This window comes from Cervus elaphus, chromosome 3 (genome assembly GCF_910594005.1).
Source record: "Cervus elaphus chromosome 3, mCerEla1.1, whole genome shotgun sequence".
Lineage (NCBI taxonomy): Eukaryota > Metazoa > Chordata > Mammalia > Artiodactyla > Cervidae > Cervus > Cervus elaphus.
The window spans coordinates 26,973,301-26,985,390 of NC_057817.1; the positions used below are offsets into that span (position 1 = coordinate 26,973,301).

The window sequence follows — 12,090 nt, forward strand, 5'->3', positions numbered from 1 at the left end:
CCAGCGATGACAGTAACACCTCTATTAACCTCCTGGCTTCTCCTGTGCTGCAAAGAGCCTTCCTTCTTCTACTCTTGTATGTGGATCCTCCTTTGAGAAGCTGTGCTCTCCTGTCCAGCATCTGCAGGGTACTCAAGTGCTCCATTTGAACCCCCTCCATCTTCTTTTCCCCTTGAATGTGCCTCCTTCTTTCCCATCTCCTCCTCTAGGAAGCCTTCCTTGAATGACCCGCAGTGACTTTGCTCAGGGCCCTCTCTCCCCATCCGCCAGCACTGAAGTCCCAGTCTCTGGCTGCTTCCTGGTCTTCAGAATGTGCCCACCCTTCCTGTAGCCTGGAGCTCAGAGGTCAGGCTCTGGGTCTCTTCCTTGGGCCCTGCACGTGCCGGGCATCTATTCCCAGGCGTGTCAGAAGAGGTCAGCTGGAGCCGGTGACAGACACAGTCAGGCCAAGAGCATCTTGCTCTCCAAGGCCCAGCCCAGGCACGGGAGGGGATAAAAATCTCGTGCCGGGCCTCAGGGCAGGAACTCGCTCTTGACGATCCTTTGCAGCCCTGAGACCTTCAGTCACTGCCATGTCTCTCTCTCCCTGCCGGGCCCGGAGGGGCTTCAGTGCTCGCTCAGCCTGTTCTGCCCAATCGGTGGGCCGAAGCAGGTCTGGCTTCAGCAGCAGGAGCCTCAGTTCCTTTCGGGGGTGCCGAGGAGGCTCTCGTGGAAGGACCTGGGGTTCATGGGGAAGGTTAGGGGTGCGGCTTGGGGAGGGGAGTGGTGGGCCTGGGCTTTCCTTGTGCCCTCCGGGAGGCATCCAGCAAGTGACCATCAACCAGAGTCTTCTGACCCCACCGAAGATTGAGATCGACCCCCAGTTCCAGGTGGTTCGGACTCAGGAGACCCAACAGATCAGAGTCCTCAACAACCAGTTTGCTTCTTTCATTGACAAGGTGAGGGTCCACTCAGCTAAGCCCCTGTCTCTGTGCCTGCCTCGGAGGAACTGTTTTCAATGGACTTGGGAAAGGGGCAGTCTAGCCTCCTACTCCTTTTCTAATCACTTACAGCAAGGAAGTCCCTCTTGTGGTCTAACTGGAGTCTCTCTGGTTATGCCGAGGCTATGTTTAATTGGTGTTTTGAAATTCCCTTTATAGAAATGTCATTATAATTCATTGAGTGTATGGGCAAATATTTATCAAAGGCCTCAAAGGCTCCAGGCCGGCTCGACTGTTCCTCAGGCCTGAGAGTTGTCCGGGAGGCTGTGCCCAGGCAGGGAGTCTGGCAGGAGCCTCGGGAACTCTCTGCTTGTGTGGCAGGTGAGGTTCCTGGAGCAGCAGAACAAGGTCCTGAAAACCAAGTGGCACTTGCTGCAGCAGCAGGGGTCGAGTGACAGACCCCAGGGCCTGGAGTCTTTCTTCGAGACCTATCTGGTCCAGCTCAAGACACAGCTGGAGCGGCTGCAGAGGGAACGAGGGTCTCTGGATGCCGAGCTGAAGTCCTGCCAGGGCCAGGAGGAGGAGTATAAAGCTAAGTATGTGAACCACAGCATCCCCATGGGGCCTGGGTGGCAGCTGGGAGGGCTTGAATCAGGCTGCCTGCTGGAAGTGGTCCTTCCTCTGAGCTCCTGGAGTCATAGGACAGGCCTCCCCTCTGGCCTCTCTGCATTCCCACTCTCTCTGATTCTCAGGGGGCCCCATCTGCTGCAGGTAAGAGGCCCCCCCAGCCCCTGATACCCAGGACTGGAGAGCCTCGATTCTAGCAGGCCCTGACTATGAGGGCCATGTTTCTGGTCAAGGTGGGGAGGGGCTTATTTAAAGAATGTTCCTGTGGGTTTTTTCTTGAGAAATTCCTGTTGAGCAGGCTGTGGGCTAAAGTGACTCAGATATTTTCTGGTCTCAGAGGTAGAAGGGAATTCACTTAGTGGGACCATCCCTGGGCCTGTGGCATGATTCACAGCTGGCTGCAGTTCTGGATTCCCCACGAGGTCACCTGGTGATATGGGGAGAGCTCTGAAGCCACAGAAGGCTCAGGTTTGGTGACTATGAGCAAGGAATAGCTGTGTGGCCTTGAGCAATGAATCTCATCTTTCCCAGCTTCAGTTTCCATTATCTGTAGACTGGGATAATGCCTTTCTCACGTTCCAGAGCCATTAGGAGGTTGGCTCCAGGGCCCACATGGAGGGTCCTAGAAAGACTGGGGCCAGGAGACCTGGGTGTTAGAGTTGCATGGGCCATTTAATTATCTATAACCTGGGCACATCTTATAATCTCTCTGATAAAATCCAGAATGCCTGCTTCAGATGATGATTGTGAGCGGTAAGTGATTGTGAGAAGTGTTTGAAAGTGCCTTCCAGACGTGAAGCTAAGTGACCTGATGTCATAGAGGACCTGGGTTGAGAGAGTGAAGAGGGACATAGGACATGACAAAACTTCCTGATGGAAGAATAGAGGTGCAGGCTGGTGGTGGGTCCCGCTTTGGAGCATCTAAAGCGGAGTGACCTTCGCTTGGAGACTGCTTGGAGACAGTCCTCGGCTCTGATGCCAGCACCCTAGGCAGCGTCTTTCTGTGCTTACTTGGCAGGTATGAGTGTGAGGCCCATAAGCGTGCCACACTGGAGAATGACTTTGTGGTCCTCAAAAAGGTGAGTGGGTTCAACTGCTCTACCTGAATCCTTTTTTTTTTTTTAAAAAAAATTATTTATTAAGCTGCACTGGGCCTAAATTGTGGCATGTGGGATATTTAGTTGTGGCGGGCAAACTCTTAGTTGCGGCATGTGGAATCTAGTTCCCTCATCAGGGATTGAACCCCAGCCCCGTGCTTTGGGAGCACGGAGTCTTAGCCACTGGACCACCCGAGAAGTCCCACTACCTGAATCCTGAGCCATTCACTGTGCACAGAATCTGGGCTGCGAGAACAGTGTGTGTGTGTGTGACATGTCACATGCTGTCACATATCTACAGGGACCCTGTGGGGAAATGGAACATATACTTAGATACAGGGACCCTTGAACAAGATCCGACTGAGGGACTATGTGATGAGCTCTGGGAGTCACTGTGGGAGAGGGTGGGGAGGGAGTGGAAGAAGCCGAACCGGTTGGGATGAATTAGGGAAGGCTTCCTGAAGGCAGTGTGGGTCAATGGCAGACAAAAGAAAGAGCAGGGCAAGGTGGGGCTGAGAGAGGAAGGAATGGGAGCTGGAGAGGGCCATAGGGGTGTGTGTGCTGGGCAGTGTGTGAACAGAACTCCTGGGTCAGATAGGGACCCCCAAAGAGGATGTGGGGGTACATGGTTTTTGTCTTTCTGTCCCCAGGATGCAGACGGGGTTCTCCTGAGCAAGATGGAGATGGAAAGCAAGGTGGAGGATCTGAAAGAGTACATCTGCTTCCTGAAACATCTCTATGAAGAAGTGAGGATTCTCCAGGGGCAGAAGCGATGGTCTGCCTAGGGCAGGCGGGATGAGGGAGGGGGACAGCACAGGCAGGCTCCCTGTGGCCACAGCATAGTGGGAGTGGCTGGGAGGTGAAGCCTGGTTAGGGTGACTTAGACACTGGTCATTCAGTCCTTTGACAATCACTGAGCATGTACCAGGTGAATTGCTAGGTATTGAGAATACACCCATGAATAACCAGACAAAAATCACGAGGCTGGGAAATAATGAACACAATAAGCAGTAGACCTGGTAAATAAATAAATTACATAGCATGTTAGAAGTGATAAATGCTATGTAAAAAGGAAAACTGGGAGAGGAGGATTGGGAACATGGAGGGGTAGGGCTGGTGGCAGTTTCAGAGTGGTCAGATGGCCTTATTTAGAAGACGAAATTGGAGCAAAGATCTGACAGAGGTGAGGAAGTTAGCCACATGGTGGGGGGTGGCTTGAGGGATTCCAGGCAGAGGGAGCCAGGAGCCTACTGGTCTTTGAGGAAATGCAAGGAGAAAGAGGGAGGGGATGTGATAGGAGGTCAGGGAGTGACGTGGGCCGGATGATTTGGGGCCCCGAGGACATGTTCCTTTAACGTCCAGGAGTCCTTGGACTGCCCTCACTTCCAGATAAGAGGACAGGGCATGCTCAGTGTCACCTGGCATGAATGAGGGCTGCCTCTGAAGGGGGCGCAGGAAGTCAGGCACTCTGCCCACTTTCCCTGGGGCTCCAAGGGGAAGGGGAGCCGGGAAGCCATGGGACACTGAGTTGGTCCTCCCCGCAGGAGCTGGGCCAGCTGCAGACCCAGGCCAGTGACATGTCCGTGGTGTTGTCCATGGACAACAACCGCTGCCTGGACTTCAGAGACCTCATCGCCGAGGTCCGAGCCCGGTATGAGGAGATCACCCGGACCAGCAAAGCCGAAGCCGAGCTGCTGTACCAGACCAAGGTGCTGGGGCTGGGGGGCTAGCACTGAGCTGGAAAAGACTGGGTCTCCCTGCCTGCCCCCCTGGGGTGGTTGTCCACCTCAGTCTGGTTGGGGCAGTTCTGATAACCTGTCTGGAGCACCAGGGCTGGGTGGGTACCTTGTTCTCCCTCTCCGGGAGGCAGTGCACGGGAGACGAGCTTGGAGTTCCACAACCTCATCCCACCACGTCCTAGTCTCAGCGTTTCACCTGCATTCCGGATGAGGATGTGAGGAGGCAGAGAGCCGGGGCCATGGTCAAAGGTGAGGGTCAAAGGTCAAAGGTGGGGTGCTCCCCACTGACGGTGTCACCTCTGTTCCCCCTCAGTACCGGGAGCTTCAGGCATGTGCCCAGCTTCATGGGAACAGCATGAAGGAAACCAAAGTCCAGATCACTCAGCTGCAGCAGACAATTAAGAAGCTGCAGAGTCAGATTGAGAACGTCAAAAATCAGGTAAGGGCCCCGAGCCCCCAAGCCTTCTGTCTTAACATCTTTGTGCAGGGGTCACTGCGGGGTTGGTGTGAAACTTTGATAACTCATTGGAGCTTCATATAATTTGGGGTCAAGAGCACTTTGAGCCCCATATCAGAGGGGTTCGGCTCTCCTCCCAGGGGATTCTAGCTGCATGGGCTCCGCACTGCCAACCCCAGCCCAGCCTTCTCACTGCATTCCATGCCCACATGCACTTGGCGCTTTTGGCTCCTAGGGGAGAGGGTTAATTCATCTCTTTTCTAATCTCTTCTTTTGACACTTAGTCCTCAAGTCCAGCAAGGACTCTAAGACCATGCACTGGGTTTCCTGGTCCCCTGTTGGGGAGGGAGAGAACCAGGATCTCAGGGAGCGGGGGACATGGGCAGGATGGTGGGGTGCCGAGGCCCCCTTAGGGTCGGGTGATGCTGTGGGTGGGAAGAGCGGGGAGAGGTGGACGGAAAGGATGGCAAGGGTAGGGAGGTGGTTTCCTGCTCCTCCTGGAGACCTCATTTCCATATTACAGACTCTTAAGTTTTCAAGTGTCTTTGCCCTCACTTTCCCTAAGCCCAAAGAATCGTTCTTTTGGGATCAACAGAGGGTTGAGAGCTGAGACCACAGAGTCAGAGGGTTTCCTCAAGCACTTCAGCCTGATTCCCAAGTCATGTGTGGCCCGTGCATGTGTGAGCAAGGCACAGATCTTGGAGAAAGTTCTTGGAGTACAGATCATTCAAAGGCCATACACAGTCTCCAGATGTCCTGACCTGCTCTCCTTTGAAGTGCAAGGCAGGACCAGAGGTGAAGGTGACCAGGTCCTATTACTCAATTTGCTGCCACTTTGTTTTGCCCGTAATTTTGGACTTCTTGCTTTGGAAGCTTGGGGATTCTCTGGGGTGTCTGATAAGATACAGATTCCTGGGCCTCCCACTGGCAACAGGGAATCAGAGTCTCTAAGGGTGGAGCCCAGAAACCTGCTTTCTCAACAAAGCTCACCAGGTAATGACGAAGCGCGTGGAGTCTGAGCCCAGTGGCGAGCGCTTAGAAGAGTCACTATGTGCCCATGTCTGGGAACCACTGTCCTCCTGTAGAGCAAGGTGTCTTTCCTGGGAGAATCCCTCCTGGGGACCCACCCCTATTACTCCTCCTTTTCATGCACAAGCCTGATGAATGGAGACTAAAGTAAGAGCAGTGAACTGGACCTCAGATGTCCTGAATCAGGGTCCCAGCTCCACCTCTCACTCCTTTCCAGGGCTGAGTTTCTTCATCAGGAGAAGGGAGACAGTGTCCCCATCCATGGGGTGCTTTGTGGAAAATGAATAATGAGAGCCTTTAGGGAATGCCTTCCTTCCTGACCCAAATGTGAGGGTAAATCAGCTAGATGGCTGATTAGACAGGGATGCAGTCTTTCCTCTAGGAGTTTTCTATCGGATTGGAGAGGTGAACACAGAGAACGTGTTTTTCGAATTGAGGCCCATAGTTTGATAGACTCTGACAACATCGGGACAAAGTATTTGAAATGGGGTTGTTCTAAAAAGCACATGGATAATGACCCATCCAGGACAGGAGGAGCTGTAAGTACCCTGGGAGAGAGAAACTATTTGAGGGCTGGCACTGAGGGTTAGGGCTAGGGGAAGAAATATGGAAAAATCACTGGGGAAAGTGGCAAAGGAGATGGATTCATTTCCTGTGGCTGCTGTGACCAAGTATCACAAACTTAATGGTTTGAAAGAACAGAAAACTGTTCTGTCTGGTCCAGAGGCTGGAAGTCTGAACTCAGGTGTCAGCAGCTGTGCCCTCTGAAGGAGCTGGGGGAGTCCTTCTTGGCATCTGGTGACTCCAGGAATTCCTTGTCTGGTGGATGCCTCACTCTCATCTCTGCCTGCATCTATCTCAGTGTCTGTATTCCCTCATCTTTTTCTTGGACATTGGTCACTGGATTTAGACCTCACCCTAAATACAGTATGATAGCATCTTGAGATCCTTAACTCATTACACCTGCAAAGACCATATCTTTCCAAATAAGGTCATATTCTGAAGTTCTTGGTGGACATGACATTTTTGAGGACACTACTTAACTCGTTCTAGGATTTAAGAAGCAGAAGAGGGAACACTTCCTTTTAGAATGAGAAGAGCTGGGCGTGGCCAAGAATAATTTTGGGCTCATGAGATTACGGTCCATCTCAGCTTTTAAGTTATAGTAGGTACTTTGGGTGAGCGTGCCGTGCTGACAGTCACTTTTTCCCTTATCTCCATGCTTCGCTAGAACGCCAGCCTGCAGGTTGCCATTGCTGATGCTGAGCAGCGTGGGGACCTGGCCCTCAAGGATGCTCAGACCAAGCTGGCCGAGCTGGAGGCCGCCCTGAGAACTGCCAAGCAGGACATCGCGCGGCTGCTGCGTGACTACCAGGAGCTGATGAGCGTGAAGCTGTCCCTGGATGTGGAGATTGCCACTTACTGCCAGCTGCTGGAGGGCGAGGAGTGCAGGTGAGGGGCCAGTCAGGGCCCTGGGGATGTGTGAGCGAGGTGGGGGTGGGGGATGCCAGGCCAACACAGGATGCTGAGAGATTTCTCCACACTCTGAACTGCTCAGGGCCACCTATTCTGCTGGGAGGGATTTAAAATTGGGGGATTCTATCTGCTCAGAGTGTGCTGCTCCAAGTGGCCGAAAAGCACCCTGGGACACACTCTTTGCAGCCCTTCTTAGTGTTTCTTCCTCTTGTCTTTTCTCCCCAGGATGTCTGGGGAATGCGCCAGCCAGGTGACTCTCTGTGAGTATCAGGGGACTTTGGGAGAGGGGTTCCCACGGGCAGTCGAGGACTCTGCTGTGACCCTGGCCTCTTTCTTGGCAGCTGTTGGGGGAGGCAGCACTGTCGTGTCTGGAGGAGCAGATGGTGGCCTGGTGGGCACTTGTGGACTTGGAGGCGGGAAAGGCAGCTTTGGGTCTAGCTGCTCCAGCGTTGTGAAGGGAGGCTCCAGCATCGTGAAGGGAGGCTCCAGCATTGTGAAGGGAGGCTCCAGTGTCGTGAAGGGAGGCTCCAGCATTGTGAAGGGAGGCTCCAGTGTCGTGAAGGGAGGCTCCAGCATCGTGAAGGGAGGCTCCAGTGTCATGGAGGGAGAATCCAGTGTCGTCAAGGGAGGCTCCATCATTGTGACTGGTGGCTCTAGCATCATCCTGGGCTCTGGGCAGGGCCCTGTTGTGGGCTCTAGCTCTGTGTCGGGCTCTTCCTCTTGCTCCACCAGCCACACTATCCTGAAGAAGACGGTTGAGTCAAGTCTGAAAACGTCTGTCACATACTGAGTGACCCAGAGGCCACCTACTCACCCCTGCTTTCCCGAGCCCTCTTAGATCTTCTCTCATCCTCATCATTCCCACCCCTGTGCTGCCGACTCTGCGTTCACTGCCCACAGCCTGAGCCGGCCACAGGGGACCCTGCAGAAGTCAGCGGGTCCTGCCCACTTGCTGTTCTGAATGCTCGTCCAGTCTAGCCTTGCTCTGCGTGCTAATTTGCATCTTTACTTGTCTGCTGCCGGCCCCAACCAAGGAGCACAGGGCCCAGCCTCAGCCCACCAGCCAGCCTCGTCCTCCCCTCTCTCTGCAGCCTACAACCAAGCTGGGAAAACTCCTGATTGGGCTTGGCAAGATTGCATCTCCATCCCAAGGGGAAGGGTCGAGGCCCACTGACCAGAGCCTGAGGGCTGGAACGAAGGGCCATACTTTTGCCCTCTTCACCTGCCTCTGGGCCACCATTTCTGTATTTCTGTCCATTTATTCTCTGTGAAATAAAGCAGCACCCAGTTCTCCCTGCAATGGGTCTTCCTTTCTTTCTCCCTCCCGCTTCCCCACTCCTTCCCTCCCATGAATTTTTTTGAGTGCCAGGACTAGGCTTACTCTGGTAAGATGATCAGACCTGTCGTGCTCTCCTAATGTGTCTCTCTTAGCCCTTCTGTCTCCAGTATAACCCCTCCCATTCATGAGAGCCAGACCTTCCTTCTCGGAGCCCTTGGTTTCCAGGGACAGAGTGCGGTTTGGTCACTGAGTCATGTTTGACTCTTGCAACCCCATGGACTGTAGCCTGCCAGGCTCCTCTGTCCATGGGATTTTCCAGGCAAGAATACTGGAGTAGGTCGCCATTTCCTTATAACTGGCCTTTTACAGCAAATTCACATACCTGGGGTTTGGAGATTGGGATTTGTGCTGAGGTCCTTTTGTGTCCTCTTGCTTCTTCCAGTCTCCTCCCAGTGATGTGCTGGTTCTAGCTCTACCCAGGGTGGTAAGCTTGGGTCTTGTTATCTCACTTCCATCTCTCACCTCAGAAATTTAACCTGCTGCTTCTCCTGGGCAGGTGAATTCAGCACTGATGCTAAGCCATAGCCTTATACATGTGTTCCAAGGGCATTTAGAAGACAGGCTGCAAGGCAGAGACAAAGGTTCCTTTTGGTGATGTGCAGCTTCTCTGCCACTCCTTCCAGCAATTCTGCTCTGCCCCAGGCTTGCATAGCTCACCTCCCCCACCCCCACCCCACAAAACAAAAGCTATGCAGGTACCCAGCTCACTCTCCTCAGAAGGCAATTTATGGAGTATCTACATTGTTTGAGTAGGTCCTGTGGGCATCTCACACCTCACACCAATCAGATCATTAAGGGATTCCTTCCAACCCTCCACTATGCTCCCTGGTATGCCCGCCATCTCCTCCATCCCCACTGATGTTTTAGTGGCTCTCATAGCTTGCTCCCTAGTTAACTGCCTACAGTAGGCTCTATTCCCAACTGAGGACAGCCCCACTCATCCCTGTTCTTCCTTCTTCCCAAGATTGTGCCCATTTTTCTCTCTGTTGGAAGCCTTCCCTAATTCTCCATGTCAGAATGCACCAGACACTTCCTGGCACAGCCTGTTGCTATTTTTGTCTCTGTCTCTACATGGTTCTGGTCTGGAACCCAGCTTCCATATTAGTCTGAGACCTCTGGGACCTCTGGGTGATCTGCACCCTGGATGGGGATCAGCAGCTCAGCTTGTGTCTGAGGTTTGTTGGGGACTTGGGACAGAAATTATGCCCATCTCTCCTACCTCTTCGTGCTCATTCCGTCTCTGAGCCTGTCTGAACGTGACATTGGAAACTTCTCCCTCCCTCTTTTTCAGGGAGCTCTGCAGGAAACCGGGAGTGTGGGTATCAGAACCAGGTGCTTGGAGAGTGGGAGTGTCACCTTCTCATCCCCCATCAGCCCATAGGCTCCTATACGTCTTCTTTCTTTTTCCTCCTCTCTACCCAGCCAGCTCCCAATTCTATGGCCTGAGCTGCAGGTTCAGTTCAGTTCAGTTCAGTTGCTCAGTCATGCCCAACTCTTTGCGACCCCATGGACTGCAGCACACCAGGCCTCCCTGTCTATTACCAACTCTAGGAGTTTACCCCAACTCACGTCCATTGAGTTGGTGATGCCGGCCAATCATCTCATCCTTTGTCGTCCCCTTCTCCTCCTGCCTTCAATCTTTCCCAGCATCAGGGTCTAGGTCACACCATTGTTCTCTGCTTTAGGGGGAGGCCAGCCCTTTTCTCAGACCCATAGGTTCTCTCCATCAAAAGTATCTAAGAAGGAGCTTTCCAGCCTTTGCCTTCTGTGAGAGAGCCATTAGTGGGTGAGCACATGGTCCTAGAGCTAGACTTCTTGGGCTTGAATCCTGGCTCTGCCCTTTACTGGTGGTGTGACCAGTTCCCTGACCTCTCGTCTCCATGCTTCAGTTACCTCACCTGTGAAAAGGCATTCGTAATACAATACTCAGCTCATAAGGCCATGGGGGGTGGGAACATTTAGGGTCCCAGAAGGAAATCAGTGTACTCAAGGTGGTTCCGCTAAATGGACTTTAATGAAAGAATTCCTTACAGAGGTGCGGGTGTGGCTAAGGACACAATCATGGGATGGAAAGTCCAGAGGTGGTCAGTGGTGGGAAGCCATTGCCACTCCCATCACCCCCCACCTTCTCCTCTGGCAGCGGTGGCCAAACTCTGACTTGCATAGAGGTTTTCTGGGGTGTGGGATTTTCAGTGTTAAAGGAGGACGTTCAAGCATGTTAGTTGCTCAGTCATGTCCGACTCTTTGTGACACCATGGGCTATAGCCTGCCAGGCTCCTCTGTCCATGGAGATTCTTCAGGCAAGAATACTGGAGTGGGTTGCCATTCCCTTCTCCAGGGCATCTTCCCAACCCAGGGATTGAACCGGGGTCTCCTGCATTGCAGGCAGATTCCTTACCATCTGAGCCACTAGGAAAGGGGCTAAAGTGGGATAGTCCCAGGAAAATCAGGAGGGGATGGTGCCTCTGTGTAGAGCTGAAGAGATGAGAGAAAGAGTGGATGACTGACTGGGTGATAGAGATGTGGGAACAGGTAGAAGCTGTAAGCATGGAGGAAGGCAGCCACCCCTAGAGCAGGGAGGAGGTTGGGAGGAAGTACCTCCCATGTCTCCCAGATCTCCTACTAATGTCTCCCACTCCTTGGCCAACCCCCACCTCTGGAAGCCAGAGAGCCAGGGAGTGGCCTGCAGGGATCAGGGAGGTCAGGGAATCAATCGGAGCAGAAAGGATGCATATGGAGAATCCCCAGTGTGGGGACTGGATGTTTTTGTTTTGAAGGTGTTTTTGTATTGAAGGTATCTGCCCTGTAGTAAGTGCTCAATAAATGCCGACTATAATAATTGTTCCTATTAGATGAGAAAACCCTGCCCTGGATGGGGCTCTTCAAGGGCATTGACTGTTTTCTTCATCGCTGCATCTTTCCTGTCGTTCAGCCCATGTTGGGTGCCAGGTTAATGCCATCGGCTGTCTGGCCTCATCCCTTCTATATCAGCAGCAGCATTCTGTCCCCTCTCTTGTGTCCTCTGCAGGGAGGGGCCCTGGACAGGAAAGGGTCTCCAAAGACGGAGGCCCTTGGTCCAAGCAGCAGAGGTGGGGAGGGAGCCATGCCTCCTCAGCTATGGAAGAAAGGTCTGAATTTGGGTGTCCTGTATAAAGATGAGTGGGGAGCCAGACTGGAGAAGGTGGAGTGGCTCCCACGCCGTCTGGGCTGGGGCTGGTGAGACTGTGGGCTTTCTCTGGGGCAGGTGTTACCAGCCCCCAGCACACGGCTTGGCACAGAGTTCCAGGTAAACACAGGAGGGTGTCAGTCCCTGGGGAGGGGTGGAGGGTGTGTTTGCCGCCAACTCTACTCCCACCACCCTGCTGTGCCTGACTCAGATGGCTGACATCACTCCTTTCCCCACTTG

General features: G+C 53.3%; 1 protein-coding gene across 2 annotated transcripts; it reads left to right on the forward strand.

Annotated features, from left to right (window-relative positions):
* Positions 1-488: 488 nt before the first annotated feature.
* Positions 489-8,645, forward strand: KRT78 (keratin 78). 2 transcript variants are annotated; one of them, XM_043883271.1, is made up of 10 exons: positions 489-938; positions 1,302-1,516; positions 2,566-2,626; positions 3,295-3,390; positions 4,189-4,353; positions 4,697-4,822; positions 7,101-7,321; positions 7,571-7,605; positions 7,687-7,911; positions 7,954-8,645. In XM_043883271.1, exons 1-10 carry the CDS (start codon positions 573-575, stop codon positions 8,133-8,135), a joined length of 1,692 nt encoding a protein of 563 aa, XP_043739206.1. In that variant the 5' UTR covers positions 489-572; the 3' UTR covers positions 8,136-8,645. The 2 variants fall into 2 exon arrangements, with proteins under 2 accessions (XP_043739206.1, XP_043739196.1); XM_043883261.1 differs by having other exon boundaries at positions 497-938; positions 7,687-8,645.
* Positions 8,646-12,090: the final 3,445 nt, after the last annotated feature.

What these genes read in the sequence shown, in the direction of transcription:
- KRT78 (XM_043883261.1), top strand. Translation starts at nt 573, where the DNA reads ATGTCTCTCTCTCCCTGCCGGGCCCGGAGGGGCTTCAGTGCTCGCTCA. An exon ending in CTGGAGGGCGAGGAGTGCAG is followed by an intron (nt 7,322 to 7,570) that starts GTGAGGGGCCAG and finishes TTTTCTCCCCAG; the next exon opens with GATGTCTGGGGAATGCGCCA. An exon ending in CGCCAGCCAGGTGACTCTCT is followed by an intron (nt 7,606 to 7,686) that starts GTGAGTATCAGG and finishes CTTTCTTGGCAG; the next exon opens with CTGTTGGGGGAGGCAGCACT.